The 23,285-nt window shown below is 41.0% G+C and overlaps 1 protein-coding gene and 1 non-coding gene across 2 annotated transcripts in view; both read right to left on the reverse strand.

The window, feature by feature from the left end:
* Positions 1-21,901, reverse strand: part of FZD6 (frizzled class receptor 6) — a 41,981-nt gene extending 20,080 nt beyond the window's left edge. Inside the window, exon 1 of the mRNA XM_047089040.1 lies at positions 21,725-21,901. Coding sequence (XP_046944996.1) covers positions 21,725-21,901 — 177 coding nt within the window. The remainder of the gene's footprint in view (positions 1-21,724) is intronic.
* On the reverse strand, positions 2,223-2,329 carry LOC124519093 (U6 spliceosomal RNA). Its single transcript, XR_006964002.1, has one exon. It is a non-coding gene; the product is annotated as a U6 spliceosomal RNA (small nuclear RNA).
* Positions 21,902-23,285: the final 1,384 nt, after the last annotated feature.

Raw genomic sequence — 23,285 nt, forward strand, 5'->3', positions numbered from 1 at the left:
ACAAATGGGTGTTGGGAAAACTGGACGGCTACATGCAAAAGAATAAAACTTGACCATTTTCTTACACCAAACATAAAAATAAACTCAAGTGGAGAGACACAGAAGCAGAAGCAGTGGGAAGATGGCGGCATAGGAGGACGCTGAGCTCACCGCGTCCTGCAGATCACTTAGATTCCACCCACACCTGCCTAAATAACCCAGAAAATCGCGAGACTAGCAGAATGGATTCTCTGGAGCCAAGCGTAGACAAGAGGTCCACGGAAGAGGGTAGGAAGGGCGGAGAGGAGGTGCGTGCTACACGGACTGGCAGGAGGGAGCCAGGGCGGAGGGGCGGCCCGCCGGCAAAGCAGAGCCCCCGAGTCTGGCTTGCAAAAGCAGAGGGGCCGGAAGGAGTGTGTTCGGACAGCAAGCGGGACTTAAAATCCGGAAGGTTATAAGTTAACAGCTCTACTCAGAGAGCCAGGAGGGAGAGTTGTTGAGCCCCGGACAACAGAGCGCAGCTTGGCGGGGAACAAGGCGCTCACCAGCGCCATTTCCCTGGCCCATCCCCCAGCCAAAATCCCAAAGGGAACCAGTTCCTGCCAGGAACCTTGCTTGCACCTCGAAAACACCCAAAAACCAATGCTGTGCTTCTGCAGATCCATCCCTCCGGCAGGTCTGACTCCCTCCTGGTGCCACAGGGCCCCTCCTGAAGCGGACCTCCTAAGGAAAAGCCAGCTGAGCCTGCCCCTGCCGCCCCTGTGCACCATGCCGATCCACCCCAGCTAATACACCAGATCCCCAGCACCACAAGCCTGGCAGTGTACAAGTAGCCCAGTCGGGCCACACCACCCCACAGTGAATCCCGCCCCTAGGAGAGGGGAAGAGAAGGCACACACCAGTCTGACTGTGGCCCCAGCGGTGGGCTGGGGGCAGACATCAGGTCTGACTGCGGCCCCGCCCACCAACACAAGTTATTCAAGACAGCACAGGGGAAGTGCCCTGCAGTTCTGCACCAATCCAGGGACTATCCAAAATGACAAAACGGAAGAATTCCCCTCAAAAAAACCTCCAAGAAATAACGACAGCTAACCAACTGATCAAAAACGATTTAAATATAACAGAAAGTGAATTTAGAATAATAGTCATAAAATTAATCACTGGGCTTGAAAACAGTACAAAGGACAGCAGAGGATCTATTGCTACAGAGAACAAGGGACTAAGGAACAGCCAGGAGGAGCTAAAAAATGCTATTAATGAGCTGCAAAATAAAATGGAGACAACCACGGCTCAGATTGAAGAGGCAGAGGAGAGAATAGGTGAACTAGAAGATAAAATTATGGAAAAAGAAGAAGCTGAGAAAAAGACAAAAAAAATCCAGGAGTATGAGGGGAAAATTAGAGAACCAAGTGATGCACTAAAGAGAAATAATCTACGCATAATTGGTATTCCAGAGGAGGAAGAGAGAGGGAAAGGTGCTGAAGGTGTACTTGAAGAAATAATAGCTGAGAACTTCCTTGATTGGGGAAGGAAAAAGGCATTGAAATCCAAGAGGCACAGAGAACTCCCTTCAGACATAACTTGAATCGATCTTCTGCACGACATATCATAGTGAAACTGGCAAAATACAAGGATAAAGAGAAAATTCTGAAAGCAGCTAGGGATAAATGTGCTCTAACATATAAAGGGAGACCTATAAGACTGGTGACTGATCTCTCTACTGAAACTTGGCAGGCCAGAAAGGAATGGCAGGAGATCTTCCATGTGATGAACAGAAAAAAATATGCAGCCAAGAATCCTTTATCCAGCAAGTCTGTCATTTAGAATAGAAGGAGAGATAAAGGTCTTCCCAAACAAACAAAAACTGAAGGAATTCGTCACCACTAAACCAGCCCTACAAGAGATCCTAAGGGGGATCCTGTGAGACAAAGTACCAGAGACATCACTACAAGCATGAAACCTACGGACATCACAATGACTCTAAACCCATATCTTTCTATAATAACACTGAATGTAAATGGACTAAATGCGCCAACCAAAAGACATGGGGTATCAGAATGGATAAAAAAAACAAGAGCCATCTATTTGCTGTCTACAAGAGACTCATTTTAGACCTGAGGACACCTTCAGATTGAAAGTGAGGGCATGGAGAACTATTTATCATGCCACTGGAAGTCAAAAGAAAGCTGGAGTGGCTATGCTTATATCAGACAAACTAGACTTTATTTTTTTTTATTATTTTTTTTAATATGGAACGCTTCACAAATTTGCGTGTCATCCTTGCGCAGGGGCCATACTAATCTTCTCTGTATTGTTCCAATTTTAGTATATGTGCTGCCGAAGCGAGCATGACAAACTAGACTTTAAATTAAAGGCTGTAACAAGAGATGAAGAAGGGCATCATATAATAATCACAGGGTCTATCCATCAGGAAGAGCTAACAATTATAAATGTCTATGCGCCGAATACAGGAGCCCCCAAATATATAAAACAATTACTCAAAAACATAAGCAACCTTATTGATAAGAATGTGGTAATTGCAGGCGACTTTAACACCCCATTCACAGCAATGGATAGATCATCTAGACACACGGTCAATAAAGACACAAGGGCCCTGAGTGATACATTGGATCAGATGGACTTGACAGATATATTTAGGACTCTGCATCCCAAAGCAACAGAATATACTTCTCAAGTGCACATGGAACATTCTCCAAGACAGATCACATACTGGGTCACAAAACAGCCCTTCATAAGTATACAAGAATTGAGATTATACCATGCATACTTTCAGACCACAATGCTATGAAGCTTGAAATCAACCACAGGAAAAAGTCTGGAAAACCTCCAAAAGCATGGAGGTTAAAGAACAACCTACTAAAGAATGAGTGGGTCAACCAGGCAATTAAAGAAATTAAAAAATATATGGAAACAAACGAAAATGAAAATACAACAATCCAAACGCTTTGGGATGCAGCGAAGGCAGTCCTGAGAGGAAAATACATTGCAATCCAGGCCTATCTCAAGAAACAAGAAAAATCCCAAATACAAAATCTGACAGCACAGCTAAAGGAAATAGAAGCAGAACAGCAAAGGCAGCCTAAACCCAGCAGAAGAAGAGAAATAATAAAGATCAGAGCAGAAATAAGCAATATAGAATCTAAAAAAACTGTAGAGCAGATGAATGAAACCAAGAGTTGGTTTTTTGAAAAAATAAACAAAATTGATAAACCTCTAGCCAGGCTTCTCAAAAAGAAAAGGGAGATGACCCAAATAGATAAAATCATGAATGAAAATGGAATTGTTACAACCAATCCCTCAGACATACAAGCAATTATCAGGGAATACTATGAAAAATTATATGTCAACAAACTGGACAACATGGAAGAAGTGGACAAATTCCTAAACACCCACACGCTTCCAAAACTCAATCAGGAGGAAATAGAAAGCTTGAACAGACCCATAACCAGTGAAGAAATTGAATCGGTTATCAAAAATCTCCCAACATGGGGCGCCTGGGTGGCTCAGTCGGTTAAGCGGCCGACTTCGGCTCAGGTCATGATCTCGCGGTCCGTGAGTTCGAGCCCCGCGTCAGGCTCTGTGCTGACAGCTCAGAGCCTGGAGCCTGTTTCATATTCTGTGTCTCCCTCTCTCTGACCCTCCCCCGTTCATGCTTTGTCTCTCTCTGTCTCAAAAATAAATAAATGTTAAAAAAAAAAAATTAAAAAAAAAAAAATCTCCCAACAAATAAGAATCCAGGACCAGATGGCTTCCCAAGGGAGTTCTACCAGACGTTTAAAGCAGAGATAATACCTATCCTTCTCAAGCTATTCCAAAAAATAGAAAGGGAAGGAAAACTTCCAGACTCATTCTATGAAGCCAGTATTACTTTGATTCCTAAACCAGACAGAGACCCAGTAAAAAAAGGGAACTACAGGCCAATATTCCTGATGAATATGGATGCAAAAATTATCAATAAGATACTAGCAAATCAAATTCAACAGCTTATAAAAAGAATTATTCACCACGATCAAGTGGGATTCATTCCTGGGATGCAGGGCTGGTTCAACATTCACAAATCAATCAACGTGATACATCACATTAATAAAAGAAAAGAACCATATGATCCTGTCAATCGATGCAGAAAAAGCATTTGACAAAATTCAGCATCCTTTCTTAATAAAAACCCTCGAGAAAGTCGGGATAGAAGGAACATACTTAAACATCATAAAAGCCATTTATGAAAAGCCCACAGCTAACATCATCCTCAATGGGGAAAAACTGAGAGCTTTTTCCCTCAGATCAGGAACACGACAGGGACGTCCACTCTCACCGCTGTTGTTTAACATAGTGTTGGAAGTTCTAGCATCAGCAATCAGACAACAAAAGGAAATCAAAGGCATCAAAATTGGCAAAGATGAAGTCAAGCTTTCACTTTTTGCAGATGACATGATATTATAAAGGGAAAGTCCGATAGACTCCACCAAAAGTCTGCTAGAACTGATACATGAATTCAGCAAAGTTGCAGGATACAAAATCAATGTACAGAAATCAGTTACATTCTTATACACTAATAATGAAGCAACTGAAAGACAAATAAAGAAACTGATCTCATTCACAATTGCAACAAGAAGCATAAAATACCTAGGGATAAATCTAACCAAAGATGTAAAAGATCTGTACGCTAAAAACTATAGAAAGCTTATGAAGGAAATTGAAGAAGATATAAAGAAATGGAAAAACCTTCCGTACTCATGGATTGGAAGAATAAATATTGTCAAAATGTCAATACTACCCAAAGCTATCTACACATTCAATGCAATCCCAATCAAAATTGCACCAGCATTCTTCTCAAAGCTAGAACAAGCAATCCTAAAATTCATATGGAACCACAAAAGGCCCTGAATAGCCAAAGTAATTTTGAAGAAGAAGACCAAAGCAGGAGGCATCACAATCACAGACTTTAGCCTCTACTACAAAGCTGTAATCATCAAGACAGCATGGTATTGGCACAAAAACAGACACGGAGACCAATGGAATAGAATAGAAACCCCAGAACTAGACCCACAAAAGTATGGCCAGCTAATCTTTAACAAAGCAGGAAAGAATATCCATGGAAAAAAGACAGTCCCTTTAACAGATGGTGCTAGGAGAACTGGAAAGCAACATGCAGAAGAATGAAACTAGACCACTTTCTTACACCTTGCACAAAAATTAACTCAAAATGGATAAAGGACCTGAATGTGAGACAGGAAACCATCAAAACACTAGAGGAGAAAGCAGGAAAAGACCTCTCTGACCTCAGCCACAGCAATTTCTTACTTGACACATCCCCAAAGGCAAGGGAATTAAAAGCAAAAATGAACTATTGGGACCTCATGAAGATAAAAAGCTTCTGCACAGCAAAGGAAACAATCAACAAAACTAAAAGGCAACCAACGGAATGGGAAAAGATATTTGCAAATGACATATTGGACAACGGGCTAGTATCCAAAATGTATAAAGAGCTCACCAAACTCCACACCCAAAAAACAAATAACCCAGTGAAGAAATGGGCAGAAAACATGAATAGACACTTCTCTAAAGAAGACATCCGGATGGCCAACAGGCACATGAAAAGATGCTCAACGTCGCTCCTCATCAGGGAAATACAAATCAAAACCACACTCAGCTATCACCTCACGCCAGTCAGAGTGGCCAAAATGAACAAATCAGGAGACTATAGATGCTGGAGAGGATGTGGAGAAACGGGAACCCTCTTGCACTGTTGGTGGGAATGCAAACTGGTGCAGCCACTCTGGAAAACAGTGTGGAGGTTCCTCAAAAAATTAAAAATAGACCTACCCTATGACCCAGCAATAGCACTGCTAGGAATTTACCTAAGGGATACAGGAGTACTGATGCATAGGGACACTTGCACCCCAATGTTTATAGCAGCACTCTCAACAATAGCCAAATTGTGGAAAGAGCCTAAATGTCCATCAACTGATGAATGGATAAAGAATTTGTGGTTTATATACACAATGGAGTACTACGTAGCAATGAGAAAGAATGAAATATGACCCTTTGTAGCAATGTGGATGGAACTGGAGAGTGTGATGCTAAGTGAAATAAGCCATACAGAGAAAGACAGATATCATATGTTTTCACTCTTATGTGGATCCTGAGAAACTTAACAGAAACCCATGCGGGAGGGGAAGGAAAAAAAAGAAAAAAAAAGAGGTTAGAGTGGGAGAGAGAGCCAAAGCATAAGAGACTCTTAAAAACAGAAAAAACTGAGGGTTGATGGAGGGGGGGCGGAGGGAGGGGAGGGTAGGTGATGGGCATTGAAGAGGGATCTTTTGGGATGAGCACTGGGTGTTGTATGGAAACTAATTTGACAATAAATTTCATATAATAATAAATAAACAAACAAACAAACAAACAAAGTCAAGTGGATTAAAGACCTAAATGTGAGACCTGAAACCATAAAAATCCTAAAAGAGCACAAGCAGTAATTTCTCTGACATCAGCCATAACAACATCTTTCTAGCTATATATCCTAAGGTAAAAGAAATAAAAACAAAAATAAACTATTGGGAGTATGTCAAAATAAAAAATGAGGCACCTGGGTGGCTCAGTCAGTTAAGCATCTGACTTCGGCTCAGGTCATGATCTCACTGTTCATGAGTTTGAGCCCCACGTTGGGCTCTCTGCCGTCAGCAGGAGCCTGCTTCAAATCCTCTGTCACCGCCTCTCTCTCTGCACCTCCCCTACTTGTGCTCTCTCTATCAAAAATAAACATTAAAAAAATATATGTTCCTATAAAGAAAGAAAGAAAGAAAGAAAGAAAGAAAGAAAGAAAGCTTCTACACAGCAAAGGAAACTATCAAAACTAAAAGACAACTTACTGAATTGGAGTGTATATTTGCAAATGATATATCCAATAAACAATTAGTATCAAAAATATATAAAAGAACCAATATAACTCAACACCAAAAAAAAACCAAATAATCCAAGTGAAAAATGGGCAGAAGACATGAACAGACATTCCTCCAAAGAAGACATACAGTTGGCCAACAGACACATGAAAAGTTGCTCAACATCATTCATCATCAGGGAAATACAAATCAAAACCATAATGATATCTGTTAGAATGGCTAAAATAAAAAAAAAATCCAGGAAAAACAACTGTTGGTGAAGATGTGGGGAAAGAGGAACCCTTTTGCACTGTTGGTGGGAATGCAAGCTGGTACAGCCACTATGGAAGACAGTATGGAAAAAAAATAAATAACAGAACTACCCTATGATCCAGAAATTGCACCAGTAGGTATTTACCCAAGGAATACAAAAACACTAATTTGAAAGGATATATGTACCCCTTTGTTTACTACAGCAATATTTACAATAGCCAAATTATGGAAGGAGCCTGAGTGTCCATCAGTAGATGGACGGATAATGAAGATGTGGTATGTATGTATTTATGTATGTATGTATGTATGTATGTATGTATGTATGTATGTGTGGTGGAATATTATTCAGCCATAAAAATAAATGAAATCTTGCTATTTACAACACTGTGGATGGCTCTAGAGAGTATAATGCTAAATGAAATAAGCCAGTCATAAACCACAAATATGGTTTCATTCATATATAGTATTTAAGAAACAAAACAAAGGAACAAAGGAAAAAAGAAGAGACAAACCAAAAAAACACATTCTTAACTACAGAGAACAGCAGATAGTTACTAGAGGGAGGTCAGTTGGGGGGATGGGTGAAACAGGTGATGGGGATTCAGGAGTATACTTATTTTGATAAGCACAGAGTAATATACTGAATTGCTGAATCGCTATATTGTACACAGGAATATGGCACTGTATGATAACTACACTGGAATTACAATTAACCAAATAATATAAAAATGTGACATGATACTGAGCAACTGAGGGAATGTAAGAAATGAAAAAAAATTAGGACAATGAGGACTTCTACTTTCTGGCAGTGTGACCAACTAAATATCTCCTGCCACAAAACATTCAGATTCTGGATAAAATGCAACAAATACACTTTACAATATATTGCTGAGCACTGTATACACCTAATAAAATAGCACAAGATATGTAAAGTGAAAAGCAACAAAACTATAAGGATAAATGGAGAATTCCATGATCTTAATGAGAAATTTCAATGCATATTTCTCAGTAAGTGAAAGGACATACAAAAAAATTAATAAATAAATATGAGATGTGATTACAACACTACAATTAACACGTCTGATTTAAAGGGCACATATAGAACCCACACCCAACAATTAGGGAACAAGAGCTTTAAAGGACGTTGGACGAGTGGAGAATCCACCCTGTCCTGATGGGGCAAAGTGACTGAGCAAAGACAGGGCCACCACAGGTGGTGTTCCACATCTCCCTTGTATGAATGATGCTGAGATTGACCCTTTGCTGCCTAAGAGGAAGTTGTCAGAGAACAGCAGAGGACTTTTCTCAAGTTTCTGTATCCCAAGAGGGAGAATGCCCAGACTGTGTTGAGTATCCATTCTGGGACAGAGTTGGAAGAAGAAGCATGGGCAACTGGTAACACTTACTTCCTTATTTACTCCCAAATTGCCTGGTTCCTAAAATTTTTGAGTGTCTGTTAATCAGACCCTATACTGGAAAGAATTAAAATATACTATGTTTAATTCTCCTAACTCAGGAGTCATGCTGCAACAGCCAGGATAAATTGATGGTCAGCACTTAAGAACTATTTATTATCCAGTTTAAGGGCAGGCAGAATAAAACTGACACATGTACTTCTGCTGTATTAAAATAATTTCCTCACAGGGCAAGTCATTTCCTTACAAGTCGCATCCTTTGTTTAATTCTTCTAGAATGTCAACACTGATTAATCCAATAATACTAGTTTGTGTGCATGCAATGTGCAGAGAATAAATCAGACGCTGAAAACTCAAATACCTGCAGGGCCTAGGCAGGTAAATTCGGAGGGGCAGAAGATAGGAGTAGTTGGTAGCAGCTGCCATTCAACTCTAACAGACTGTTATTTGAAGATGGGGACACAGAATTGTCAGATATATCAATTTTTCATAAGAGAGCTAGAATCTAGATTTTTATGTTAAAATCTCCAAATTTTAAATTTTGTCACTTTAATATAAATATTTAAAATACCATACAGGAGTGCTCGCTTCGGCAGCACATATACTAAAATACCATACAGGACAAAATAAGACACTTTGGGTCGGATCCAGCTTGGACCACTTTCAAGTTGTTGCAAACTAATAGACATAAAGACTTTAAACTTGGAAGGGACTTTAGTGGACTTTTAAGTCTATTATTTTCAAAAAGTGTGTGTGTGTGCGTGTGTATTTTGCCAAGTAAGATTTTCTTTAAATAAGAGATTACAAAGAAGCCCAATATATTAAATAAATAAAAGCGCAGCTGCTCTGGCTGAAAAGGAAGCCCTCCCTCTGAGATACCTCTCACTGCTCCCCTTCCCTGCCAGTGACCTCAAAGCACTTCCAGAGATCACAGTCTGAAAACCAGTAACCTGATCCAGACCCTCAGATTATAAGTGAGAAAACAGAATCCAACTGCTTATTGAAGTTGTTGTTGAAATCCCCAAATCTAGCCTGAATTAGAATTTAAGTGCCCATATTCTTATCTAATGCTACTTTTACCAATTCTATAGGTACTGATAGTAAATTAGAATTTTGATTTATTCAGCACTTGCCATTAACTGGGCACTGTGCTTTTCCTACCCCAATTCTTTTTACAACAATCCTATGAGAGAGATGTTCTTATCTCTACCTTGCAGATGATGAAACAGCCTCTAAGAACAACTTTCATCAAGTGTCCTAAGTAGCAACCAGGATGTGAGCCTGGGCCCGTAAGACTCGAGAGTGCATCCTCTTCGAACTCTGACACTACACTACTACCCAGCTCTAACTGAAAACTACCCCTCACAAGATGGGCAAGAAGACCAATGAAGATGAAGGGTAAACAAAAGATACCAAAAGAGGACAGGTAACCTTCTATCTGAAACGAAAGTCTTCAGTTTGAAAAAAATAAATGTTCCCAGGACAAATAATCAAAGAGTACAAAACCTCGAACTACATTTATCACATTATAGATGGTGCAAGTACCTCCTGATGCAGGTAATTTTTTTAAACAAATCATTATGGAACAAATAAGAGCACTTCAAATAATGGGTAGTTGGCCTATTATTGCACTCATCCCAATCAACTGAAAACAGAATAAGTGGAACGAGTGTATTTCCCTGATCCTTTGAACTAAAAAAAAAACTCAATAGGAATCATTTACGGTTTTCCACAAAATGTCCTGGGCTTCTCAGAAACCAAACCTCCAGAGATGGAAAAACTACTAACTTGACTATGACATTTCTTTTTTTTTTTTAATTTTCTAATGTTCATTTATTTTTGAGAGACAGAGCATGAGCATAAGCAGCAAGAGAGCAGAGAGAGAGAGAGAGAGACACAGAATCCAAAACAGGCTCCAGGCTCTGAACTCTCAGCACAGAGCCTGACGTGGGGCTCAAAATCACAGACCATGAGATCATGACCTGAGCCAAAGTTGGACGCTTAACCAAGCCACCCAGGTGCCCCTTGACTGTGACATTTCTTATGTCCATAATCTTATAATCAGAATTCCATCATATTATTAAACTGGTATTTATATATAGCAGGACAAGTGCTATTTAAATATGTGAACTGAGCAAAGATTTAAATTTCCTAGTCTGATCGGTCTGCTCTTCCTTCCCCCCTTAGTGACACACCTCCTTCAAATCTCTCAGTAGGTAACTCAGGGCCTTCATGGTCTCACTCATGAATTTCTCTTTTTCATATTTCATTTTCAAAGGCTCAGAAACTCATCAAGTGACTAACCACAACATAAAATATCAATTGAATAATAACTATTGAATAGTAACTCAAATAGTCCAGTTGATTATAGTTTTAACATTCAGAGAAATACAAGGTAGGCTCCTTTAAGGAAATGGTCCCTGGCAGAAATCCTGTGGTAGATACTATTAGTACTAACAGAGATGAGGAAGAAGAGGGCAATTAAGAAGGCAACTGAGGGGCGCCTGGGTGGCGTAGTCGGTTAAGCGTCCGACTTCGGCCAGGTCACGATCTCGCGGTCCGTGAGTTCGAGCCCCGCGTCGGGCTCTGGGCTGATGGCTCAGAGCCTGGAGCCGCTTCCGATTCTGTGTCTCCCTCTCTCTCTGCCCCTCCCCCGTTCATGCTCTGTCTCTCTCTGTCCCAAAAATAAATAAATATTGAAAAAAAATTAAAAAAAAAAAAAGAAGGCAACTGATGCCTCCATTCTGAAATATAACCAGTCTAACTATGATAAATATGATAAATAGACAATAAGAACCAAAATATGCAAAGTAGTTTATATAATCCTTTGCCTGGTATAATGCCAGCATCCTAATTCTGGTTCCAGCTTTGCCATTAACTACTAGTGCCACCTTCAGCAGATCATTTTCTGTGTTCAGTCTCAGATCATCCATCAGTAAGATGAGAGTGATGAACTGATGGATGATCTCTAAGGACATTTCATGACTCAAAAAGTTTATGAAGAAGGTAACAAAGTCTTGCGTAGCAGAGCTGGACATAAATTTCAAAACAACTGTAGGTACTACAATGACCTTTTCTCCTTGATCAGTAATACTGTCTTGCACTGAGCTCTCGGGTGAATGTTTATTTCCATCTGTGCAGCAGCCCTATTTTGGGGAGTCCCAAAGTAGGTGAGATGCTACAGAAACTGAAGAAGGGATGCAGGGGTGCAATCTTCTAATAAACACATAGGCACATAATCTAAACATGGCCATTTGGATATTCCAGGTATTTTGATTCGTGGGGAGAGTGCTGTACAAAAGAACTGATAGGTTATCTGAGGCAACTGCAGTGGGTTTAATAATGCCCACAGTGCCGAAATAAGTATCCAGGGGCAATGGTTCAGGAAGTGTCCAATGGCATTGGCATTGGTGACAGACTGATCCTATGGCATGATCTTAGCTGTGTCCTAGTTCCCTTTGCTCCTCTCTATATTCTGAACCTGGTTCTCCAGTCTCCCCTGTGATTGAAGAAGCTATCTAATATCCATCCATTTTCTGCTTAACTTAGTCAAAGCTGGTTTCTATTGTTTGCAACCAAAAAGACTGACTGGTACAGCAATTATGTAAGGAATGGGATGTAAGTGACCTCAGTGAAATGGGAGGAATTCTAGAACTGGTTTTCTGACCTAATTGGGGCCAAAAGCAGTGAACCATTCTACCAGCATTTGGAAATGGAAGTCTGGCAACCCAGGGTATACGGCAGAAAACCAGCTAGTTGCATTATCCTTGTAATCACTTAGATTCCCAGAATGTCTTAGAATGATATGCCCAGTAAAGGTAAGGCTGAGTGGCTATTGCCAGAGAGGCAGAAAATAGTATGAAAAGCATGAAATATTCAAGGATCATGGGCTGAGGTGAGTGCCTCTAGTGCCCCTAGTGCCTCTAATGGCAGTGTTTAGCTTAGGAAAAGAAAAGAGTGACAAACTGACATCCCTAAATTCTTGGCTGGAGGTGTGGAGTGAAATGCAAGGATTAAAAACACTTAAGGTTTAAGACATTGAAAACCAAATGCACAGTCTGATCCTGCATGTTGCCAAATTACATTAGTTAAATTTGCTACCCTTTCACACAAGAAATCAAGAGTTATTGTGATCTGAAAGCCGTGGGAGCCCCCGATCTGAAGTGGGGATACAAGACAAGGTTTGGAGATTCACACGATGCTCTGAACCTGAAGACCTCAAAGCAGACCCTCATCCCCGGTCTGTCGAGGCAGATACTCCTCACCTGAAAGATTTACTTTGTAAGAGGAAAATAAATAGCTTCATACCACATCCCTACTGTTCTTCAATGTCTCAACCCATAAGCAGAGTTCTACCCTAGCATGCCCTGGGAGGGTCAAGTCAAAAGCAAATCTGGAAAACAGGAGCATACATTACTTGTAAGACATTGTTCACTTACATTGGTTTCTGAGTGTGCTGGATTAAGGAGGAAAAAACATAATTTCAGACAGTGCTAAGACACACTGATATGGCCGTATTCATTCTAGATTCAATGTGCTAGTTTCATAAACTAGGCTTCTGAAGGTCAGATGATAAATGGGCTTATGACAGAAGCTTAGTGGGAGCCCAAACTCAACCCATTGTAATTTCCCAAGTCCACGCATGTATACTTCAAATTGCTGTATTTAGCAATAGCACAATCACAAAACTGGCTTCTTGGATAAACATTATTATGGTAGAAGAGGCCAAATGAGAGGTCTCCCTCTACCATGAGAGAAAATCGAAAGCAGTAATGCAAGCCAGAGAGGGTTTCCAGAGACTAGTAACATCATCAAAAACATATTTAGGGATGTAATTCTTAGCACCTGTCCACTGTAACTTTCCAGTACAACTGAATATATTATTAATAGATTGTCTTAAACCTTAATCAAAGGGCTCAGATGCTTTTCCAGATGTGGTCTCTTTACTGCAGCAAATCAGTACCACCTTGGCACTTCATATGCAGGCCAATGCTAACCTGGCCAATGCTTTTTTCCTCCAAAAGCCATTTACTTTTATCTAGGAAGGACGACAACACATCTTTACCAACTTGCCTTAGAGCAGTGGTTCTCAAAGAGTGGTCCCTGAAAAAACAGCAGCAGCATCCCAAAGGCATTTGTTAGAAATGCAAATTCTCAGGGCACCTGGGTGGCTCAGTGGGTTAAGTGGCCGACTATGGCTCAGGTCATGATCTCACAGTTCATAGGCTCGAGCCCTGCGTCAGGCTCTGCACTGACAGCTCAGAGCCTGGAGCTTGCTTTGGATTTTGTGTCTCCCTCTCTCTGCCCTTCCCCTACTCATGCTCTGTCTCTGTCTCTCAAGGTTAAATAAATGTCAAAAAGAAAAATTATAAAAAAAAAAAAAAGAAATGCACATTCTCCATCCCACCAAGGACCTACAGTTTCAGGAAGGGGGTGGGAGCAGCAATCTGTGTTTTACCAAGCCCTTCAGATGATTCTCATGCACACCAAAGTTTTAGAAGCACCACCTTAGAATAACATCAGCTCTTCAGTTCTGTGCCTCAATTTCATAGAGACTCTAACCATATTGCTATTTCCTAGGACATCACACTGGCCCATCATATTCAGGACATAAAAGCTGATAAGGCCATAGATATACATCCAATGAGGATTCCAATATTAGCCCTAAATAAATAAAAGGACCTTCCACCTTGGTTTTGCTAATAGTTCCTGATAGAAACTGGACATGACTATGGGACATCTAGAGATAACATGCCTAGTTACCTCTTATACTATCTAACTCACCTACTCATGACATCAGGTATACCCAACAGCATTCCATCTTCAAGTGGCCTGGGCAGAGCAGATATTAAAGACATGGGAAAGCAGCATGAACATACTGCTTACACTCTCACAATGCCTGCTTCTGCCATGCTACCATCTTTTCCTTGAAACACACCAGCTAGCTCCCCATGCTATGACATGGCAATGGAAGGAATCACAAGCCTGGAGTTGGTGGCATTCTAACCCAAAGAGAAAGTTTGGGTTAGCATTCTACTAGAGAGGGATCAAAAGAAGAAAAACATTTTTATTTTTAAAAAAATATATAAGCAGGGGCGCCTGGGTGGCTCAGTCAGTTAAGTGACCGACTTCGGCTCAGGTCATGATCTCACGATTTGTGAGTTCGAGCCCCACGTCGGGCTCTGTGCTGACAGCTCAGAGCCCGGAGCCGCTTCCGATTCTGTGTCTCCCTTTCTCTCTCTGCCCCTCCCCCACTCATGCTCTGTCTCTCTCTGTCTCAGAAAGCAACATTAAAAAAATTAAAAAAAAAAAAAAAATATATATATATATATAAGCAGACTGCTCCTGTGGCAGTATCTTAGCTATGCCTTGACTCCCTTAGTACTAAAGACAGAGATACATAAACATTTGTCTCTTTGCTGGAACGTGAATCCCACATGGAAGCAAGCAAGCAAGCCACTTTACTACTAAATGAGACTAGGCACCATAAGGCATCTGATTCTCAGCTCAGGATCCGTGCTTTCTACCCATGGTAATTTACACAAGTAATTCTCAAGGAGTGATAAATGTCTTATTTATTCCCTATTTATTTATTTTTATTTCATGAGTATATTTATTCATTTTAAAATATTATTTATTCCTTTATTCCTTACTTGAAAAGGCATCAAAACAAAGCCAACTTCTAGTAATGGTAATGAAAATTGAGGGAAAGTGAAGAAATCTAAAAAACAACTAAAAAAGTGATAGGCCTTGGCTAGACAACAGAGTCACTAAAGATCTACAGAGGTCCTTAAATTAAGTTTACATTTCAGAGAGTACTGTTAAAGTGGTTACAGAGATCTCAAGTAAATTCTTTGAGAATGTCAACGGACTACTATATAATAAAGTGATGCAAACTTTTTCAATTATTTTCATGAATGTGACCAATGCCAGGAAAGTGAGCTTCTTAAAAAAATACAAAGTGGAGCCTGGAATACAAGAATTAAAAGCAGGAATTTGCATTATTTCCATAATGGGAATACTTGTTATTTTCACGGCAGTTCTTAGCAAGCAGCAGTATAAATTTTAAATTATTTCTCCAAAAGAGCGTTTGTTTTGGAAATTAGACAAATATACATAGTAACTGATTTGCACTACAAAAGAATCTGTCCAATAAAGAGTCAATTTTTTAATTTAAAACTTGTAACTTGGAAAAACTCTAATTCCAGGGAAACTACGCATTCAGGTACACATTCAACAAATATTAATGAATACATGACAAATACACAAACTAGAGTAATAAAGCTTCATTATCTACATGCCACATTCTTTTTTTTTTTAATTTTTTTTTTCAACGTTTATTTATTTTCGGGACAGAGAGAGAGAGAGCATGAACGGGGGAGGGGCAGAGAGAGAGGGAGACACAGAATCGGAAACAGGCTCCAGGCCCTGAGCCATCAGCCCAGAGCCCGACGTGGGGCTCGAACTCACGGACTGCGAGATCGTGACCTGGCTGAAGTCGGACCCTTAACCGACTGCGCCACCCAGGCGCCCCCATGCCACATTCTCAAGGAAAGGAAATAACCACAACATAACAGTCTTCCCAGAGTCTGAAAGAACCATGTTCCTGTATGGACAGGCTCTCCCGAAGGCGTAACCAGTAATAGCCTAGACTGTGGGATAGCAAGGAACGGCCCTGCAGGAACCTGGTGCCTATCAGCAGAGCCTCCCGGGAGAACTACTGTTCTCTGGTTACCTACAGGTCTAATCCTGATTCCGCAGACTTGGAAACAGTCATAACACTTTCTACTACTGCAACACAATATCACAAAGGAAGTTAAGCTTGGTTAAGCTTGCGACTTCTACATTTAAAACACAATAACAGCCACTATACACACACCTGACTTGCAACACTTTTCAATATCTATTTCATTTTGAATGACTCAACAACTCACTTTCAGAATCGTCACAGCTATTTTCAGAAAGTCTTCCCTGAAAACAAAAGTTAGTCACACTAAACATTTTCTTTCCTTGTGTGTGGGGATAGAAGAGTACAGAATAAAGAGGAAACGAAGGGGTCCACTAGACTCTAAAAGCAGGAAAGTGAAAATGTTTAAAAACCACTGCCCAACAGAAATAGTTTTTTTTTTTTCCTTAGAAGTCTGTTTATACAGGTTTTCTTCATCCCTTTATTTTTAATTGAATAGAGACATTTTAGGAGTGCATATTAACAGGTGGAAAGGAAAGAGGTTTTTTTGGCTCACTTCCCTTTAGACCTTTCAAAAGTGGAACGACCACATGCTGTTCCAAACACAATACATGACTTTGCTTTTGCTTAGAGCTCAATGAAGGCAATTCAAAAAGAAAAATACAATATTCCTGTTTCCATTTTCCCTAGATCAGTCTCAGCTCTTTCTGGATGAAATCAGTCTCTCAAGGGACATCAACCTCACAATTTGGGAAACAATGCTCTAGATATGAAACAAAAAGGAACACAATGGAAAATCAGCAGCCATTTGTTTTTCTACTTGGGAGAGTTAGGCTGTACAACATCCTTTTCATTACCAAGCCAAGTTACTATTCAGAATTGTAAATTAACTCTTTGCAATACAAATGACTTCAGCTTCAGATAACAAAATAAGGAAAAAAAACTTAAGTCCCTTATTTCAAGCAATCTCTGAAACAAAACCAAAGAACCAGAATATCCCAGTCAGTGGTCTGTGATAAATTTGGCCTAAGAAAAATTTATGCGGAAAGTAAATTACATATAGCTCAGGTAACATATTAACAAGAATGCATAATAATGTTTACTTAGTACACGCTCTGTGTTTATAATCCTTAAGAACACTTTCAAATACCTTAAACCAGGTTCAGCAAACTACAGGCTGTGGGCCAAAACCAGTCCACTGCCTGTTTTTGTAAATAGTTTCACTGAAGCACATCCACATTCATCTGTTTACATATTGTTTATGGCTGCTTTTTTTTTTTCCTGCAATTGCAGAGTTGAATAGCTGTGACAGAGTCTGTATGGTTTGCAAAGCCAAAAATATTTATTATTTTACAAGTTTGCACTCCTTGCTCTAAACCAATGGGTCTCAAATTTTAACATGCATAAGAAACACAGTTTCCTGGGCTCCCTCTTCACAGATCATGGTTCACTGGGTGAGATGGGGTCCATGAACTGCATTTCTAACAAGCTCACAAGCTGCTGGTCTATGAAGTGAACTTTGAGAACCACTGCTCTAAACCCATCTCATATAATCACAGATGAGCACTGATAGCAGATACTACAAATTCTATAAAACAGGACAGCCCTCATACAAAATGAAAACTAAGAGAAGATAGATCATTTGACATAAGGAATTCTTGGTGGCTAAGAAGACACAACTGGTTGCCATAATCAGCTGATAATTCTTCAGCCCCTCATCCTAACATTAATTCATATGGAACACAGGAAATTCAACACGGACCAGCCATAATCGAAGACAGTTGTGTTGGAGGTATAAAACCCAATCTGTTCTTTAAAGAAGCTGTAAAATGCTTTTTTTTTTTAGTAAAAGCTGAGCTATATGCAGTTATAAGTTAGTATTTGACTGAATTGTAATACAGTGTTTTTGTTTTGTTTACAGTACAATGTTTGAAAAAAATCTGTTACATATGATTTATAATACAGTGGGCCAATCAAAAGATGAATTCTTGCACTCCATACAAATAAATATAAATGGTTAAAAATAAAATTCTTTAAATAAATCCTGAGAAACATGTGTCATGCTAAAATGGAAAATATTAGAGGAAACAGAGGATGTCAACTGATACATTTTATCAGAACTAGGCTCAGGTAGAACCAAAGTGGGTGATATGAAACCACCTAAAAATATCAGAATTTCTTTCACCTGGACACTGCAGACGACAGAGGTGGAAGGTAAAAACTTGTAGGTAAAATTCTCTTTGTTGATTTTTTAGAGCAGGAAACACCACCTTTTTACTTACTCAGCTTTTACTGTGTATCTATAATGCTCTGAGGCACTGTACTAGGCATTAGGGGGAAAAAATGAATAAATACCATCCCTACTCTCAACACTTGCAATCTAGTGAGAAAGACACATATAACTACAATATAGCGTAGTTAAGTATTTAAGAACCATTGTATATTAAGTACTATCAGAGGGTAGAAAGTAAGCAGATCACATATGCTTGGGAGAAAGATGAAAGAAGGCTTCACTGAGCACAGAGTTACTGCTTTAACTGAGACCTGCAGAAACTGAGCAGGTGAAGGATAGGTAGAGAGCCTGGGAAGCAACCAATACAACGTGTGCAAAGGTAGAGAAGTGAGAGGGAGTAATGTGGATGTGAGTTCTACAAACAGGTCAGTTTGGCTGATGGAGATCATGTAATATGAGAAGGGACAAGACAGGAAGCTGGACAGGAGAGCAGGGTCACATATGAAGAGCCTTGCATACTACGCTAGAGTCAGGTCTTTATTCTTCCAGCTTTAAGGAAGTGGTGAAGAATTTTAACCCCAAAGTGGACTATGGATATACGTTTTATTTTATTTTTAAGTTTATTTATTTATTTTGAGAGACAGAGAGTGAGCAGGACAGAGGCAGAGAGAGAAGGAGACAGACAGAATCCCAAACAGGCTCCACACTGTCAGCGCAGAGCCCCAGGCAGGGCTCAAACTCACAAACTGTGAGATCACGACCAGAGCCAAAGTCCAACGTTCAACTTGACTGAGCCACCTGGATATGTGTTTTATAATAAAATCACTTTGACGACACCAGGGGGGAAAGACTGATGAAAACTGAGACTTTGTATTCATGGCACAGATAGGGAGGAGAAAGGGAGGTAGGTCTGGTCTGAATAGCAGCTTAAGAAAAACACCAAAATTCCCAGTTTAATTTTTTTTTTCAACGTTTATTTATTTTTAGGACAGAGAGAGACAGAGCATGAACGGGGGAGGGGCAGAGAGAGAGGGAGACACAGAATCGGAAACAGGCTCCAGGCTCTGAGCCATCAGCCCAGAGCCCGACGCGGGGCTCGAACTCAAGGACCGCGAGATCGTGACCTGGCTGAAGTCGGACGCTTAACCGACTGCGCCACCCAGGCGCCCCAGCCCAGTTTAATTTTTATAGAAATTAAGTTTGCGAAGCAGCAGCAAAGACTAATATTAATACATCACATTCTGAATGTTAGGGTATATTGTCTTTTTTTATCCAATAAGGTCAAAGGCTAAAAAAACATCTAAAGATGACATTACGGCTCAGAACCTGGAGACTGCTTCCAATTCTGGGTCTCCCTCTCTCTCTGCCCCTCCCCCACTCATGCTCGCTCGCTCTCTCTCTTTCTGTCAAAAATAAATAAACATTAAAGATGACATTATGGGAGCGGCTGGGTGGCTCAGTCTGTTGAGCATCCAACTTCAGCTCAGGTTATGATCTCAGAGTTGGTGGGTTCGAGCCCCACGTTGGGCTCTGTGCTGACAGCTCCGAGCCTGGAGCCTGCTTCAGATTCTGTGTCTCCCTCTCTCTCTGCCCTTCCCCTGCTCACACTCTGTCAATCTCTCAAAATGAAATAAACATTAAAAAAAAAAAGATGACATTATGGTCCATGTTGACAGAGAAGACTGTCAGATTATAGGCTTAGACTTTGGACAAATCCTAACTTCTCTGAGCTTCAGTTTCTTCAACCTATATGATGCAGGGTTCAGGGGTTCTTAACCATAATTGGTTTCTTTTGTAATGTTACTCACTTTATTTATATATATTTCTTAATTTTTTGTGGGGGCACCTGGGTGGCTTAGTCAGTTGAGCGGCCAACGACTTTGGCTCAGGTCATGATCTTGTGGTTCCTGAGCTGGAGCCCAGCATTGGGCTCTGAGCTAACAGCTCAGAGCCTGGAGACTGATTGGGATTCTGTGTCTGTCTGTCTGTCTGTCTGTCTGTCTCTCTCTGCCCCTCCCCCGCTTATACTCTCTCTCAAAAATAAATAAATAAATAAATATTTTAAAAATATTTAAGAACTTGGTAAGGCATGAGCTATAAAACATATCAGAGAAAACATGAATGAATTATATAATTACTCTTTGAAGGTACTCCTACTACATACTTTATTTTAATCAGATTAAACTATCAAAATGGTTCTGATTAATCAATGAAACAATCACTGCATCATTTGTTCAGTGTTCAAAAGGATATTCTGCGTAGGTTTGAAAAACCACTGAAAGATTACCATAAGGTAATTTGTAAATCCTTTTAAAGTACATCTACTTAGCTTTAAAAGCTCTGTTATTTTAGATCTGAATCTACAATGAGGTAGTCGAAACCCTATTCAACGAAACAACAATGGAAGACTTGAATGTGCAAAAACAAAACTAATCGATTTTATAGTGTCTATATTAAAACTGTAAGGGTTTCATTTCTTAGCAACACTCTAAAGGGATGTTCTTTCAGGAGACTTATCAACCTAACAGATCTGTATGGCAGGGCAGGTTCCTGTCTCTACAGGTAACTCTCTTCCCACACTTCCCGAGCAATCTGCATATCTCTAAACCAGGGGCAGGTAACTAAGGCACCTAAGGCAATCTTAAGTGTCACTTGCCTCTCCCCAGACTTGTGGTTTCTTTTAACTGGTATCTTACAAAGAATACTTAAGTGTTCTGCTGGAAAAAAAAAAAAAAAAGTCACTTTTCAGCAAAACACTATCTACAGCCCCCAAATCTTCCAGCAACTGATTTACCACAGAAAAACTGTGCCAAGTGAACATTAACAACTACTTACAACAAGGTATGTATGTAGTTCAGGCACTTTTAGTCCAGGCAATATAGATTATATGTTCGATTAATTAGGAAAAACTCAGAATTCACATTTCTAGAGGAACTACCATAATTGACTCAGGAAAGCAAAATATTTGCCAGGTGCAAGGTACTTCAAAATCATAACTACATTTCATGTAAAAGAAACCCTATCTTAAGCAAATCCACTATCAAAGGCCACAAATCTACACAAAATTTAAGTTAGTAGGAGGAATTAATTTTCAAAAGGATGTATTCAAAATATGACTTGTGCACAATTTGAAGAAATCCCTTACGGTGTTTAAAAAAAAAAAAAAAGTCAACATTTATAGTTTATTCCAGAGCAGAGCATAAACTATTTCTCTATAAATATATGAAGAAATACTCACCTCCATTTTCACAGCAGCTGTACTTTGGTCATAATGACCCATTAAATTAGGGAAAAATGTCATGTTGTAGGCCATTTTCATACATCTGGGAACAGTAATTGGTTCACAGGTGAAAAGACTATGTCCTCGTATGAAGGGTAGAAAAATACACGTCCACAAAAATGGAAACATTTCCATTTTCTTCAAATTCCTGGTTTTACCACATGGCTCGGAATAATCTTTCTTTTCATTCTCTGATTTCCATCCGAAAATAAAATGTTCAAATTCCTCTTTCGTTATTTTACCATTTTGAAGGAAGTTCTTTTCCTGAAAATGAGTTCTGGGTCAATTACTGTAAAAACAACCGAGGGAGTGTATCTGCAACATTTGTCATAAACTCAAATAGGGACGTTAAAGTCCAGAGTTAAGATTTTGACCCTGGATAACTAACACTGGAAAAATGACGGAAAATTCGGTCCTTTGGAGACACCTTCCACCTGCTTTGGCACAGAATATGTAATTTGTTGAGCAAGTCTCATCTCTGGGGAACTGACGATAGAACATTTACGCTGTCTAGAACACCCGGTAAAGGGGGGGGGGGGGCAGAGGATGAGTGAGATGGAGGGAAAAAAAAGTCATGCTGGGGTTGGGAATAAGTTCAACGTATTAATAAAATCGTGAAATCTAAGGCCCCTGTTGGATATCTTACTACGCACAGGAAAATTCTGTCCCAGGGTAATTTCTTAAGATCTGATGAATTCTTAAACTTCTTTAAGGACTCCAAAGAGCCAGTTTTTGTGGCGGTCTCTGGGGGAATATGCTTTTCTGTTTTTCAAAAGGCCAACGAGGGGGAGACGTCTAGGATTCCTCCCGGAGGAGCGAAATTCGTTCTCCCGGGCAGGGGTGAGCGAAAGGGAAAAGGAGCCAAGCCGGACCGGGAGGGCCACGGAGTGTCTGGGCCCTGAATCGCGAATAACCGCACGCCCCAGCCCAACACCCCCGCCCGCCCCCTCCCCGGGTGCCCAGGCTTCCAGAGCGGGGCAGACTAACTCGCCCCACACTCCTGCACCTGCCCCAGGCCTAGAGCCGGGCAGCAGCGTCCCGGCCCCGCTCGGTAGCGCGGGGACCCGGCGGCGCCCTTCAGGAACTGGCCCCAACTCGTGCGGAAACTCTGGCCCGAGCGGCCTGTCCCGCCGCCGCCTGCCCCGCACCTGTGGCTCCCAGCCCGCCGCGCGCGCCCCCGAGGCCCGCCTCGCTCTCCCCGGGACCCACTCGGCCCCGGCCCCCCGTCCGGCCGGCCCGAGGAGCCTCAGCTCGGCCGGCGGTCGGAGGCAGCCCTCCCTCCAGTCCTCGTCCAGCCTACCGTCCGCGAACCGCGACCTGAGACGGCTCCGGGAAGCGTCCGGAACTCCAGCTGCCTCCGGAGCGGCACCGGGAGCGAGAGCTGAGCGATCCCGCGAGACTGCGCGGTCAGGTCGGGCGGGCAGGTCTGGGCTCGCGGTGGTGGTGGCGGCGACGGCGGCGGCGGCGGCTGCGGCGGACCTGGCCCTCCGCCCGACCCCGCCTGCCCTGCGGGCCCGGG

The sequence above is a fragment of the Lynx rufus genome, unplaced genomic scaffold (assembly GCF_022079265.1).
Source record: "Lynx rufus isolate CCGP_SWC_20201006 ecotype Redwood Valley unplaced genomic scaffold, mLynRuf1.p SCAF_26, whole genome shotgun sequence".
NCBI lineage: Eukaryota > Metazoa > Chordata > Mammalia > Carnivora > Felidae > Lynx > Lynx rufus.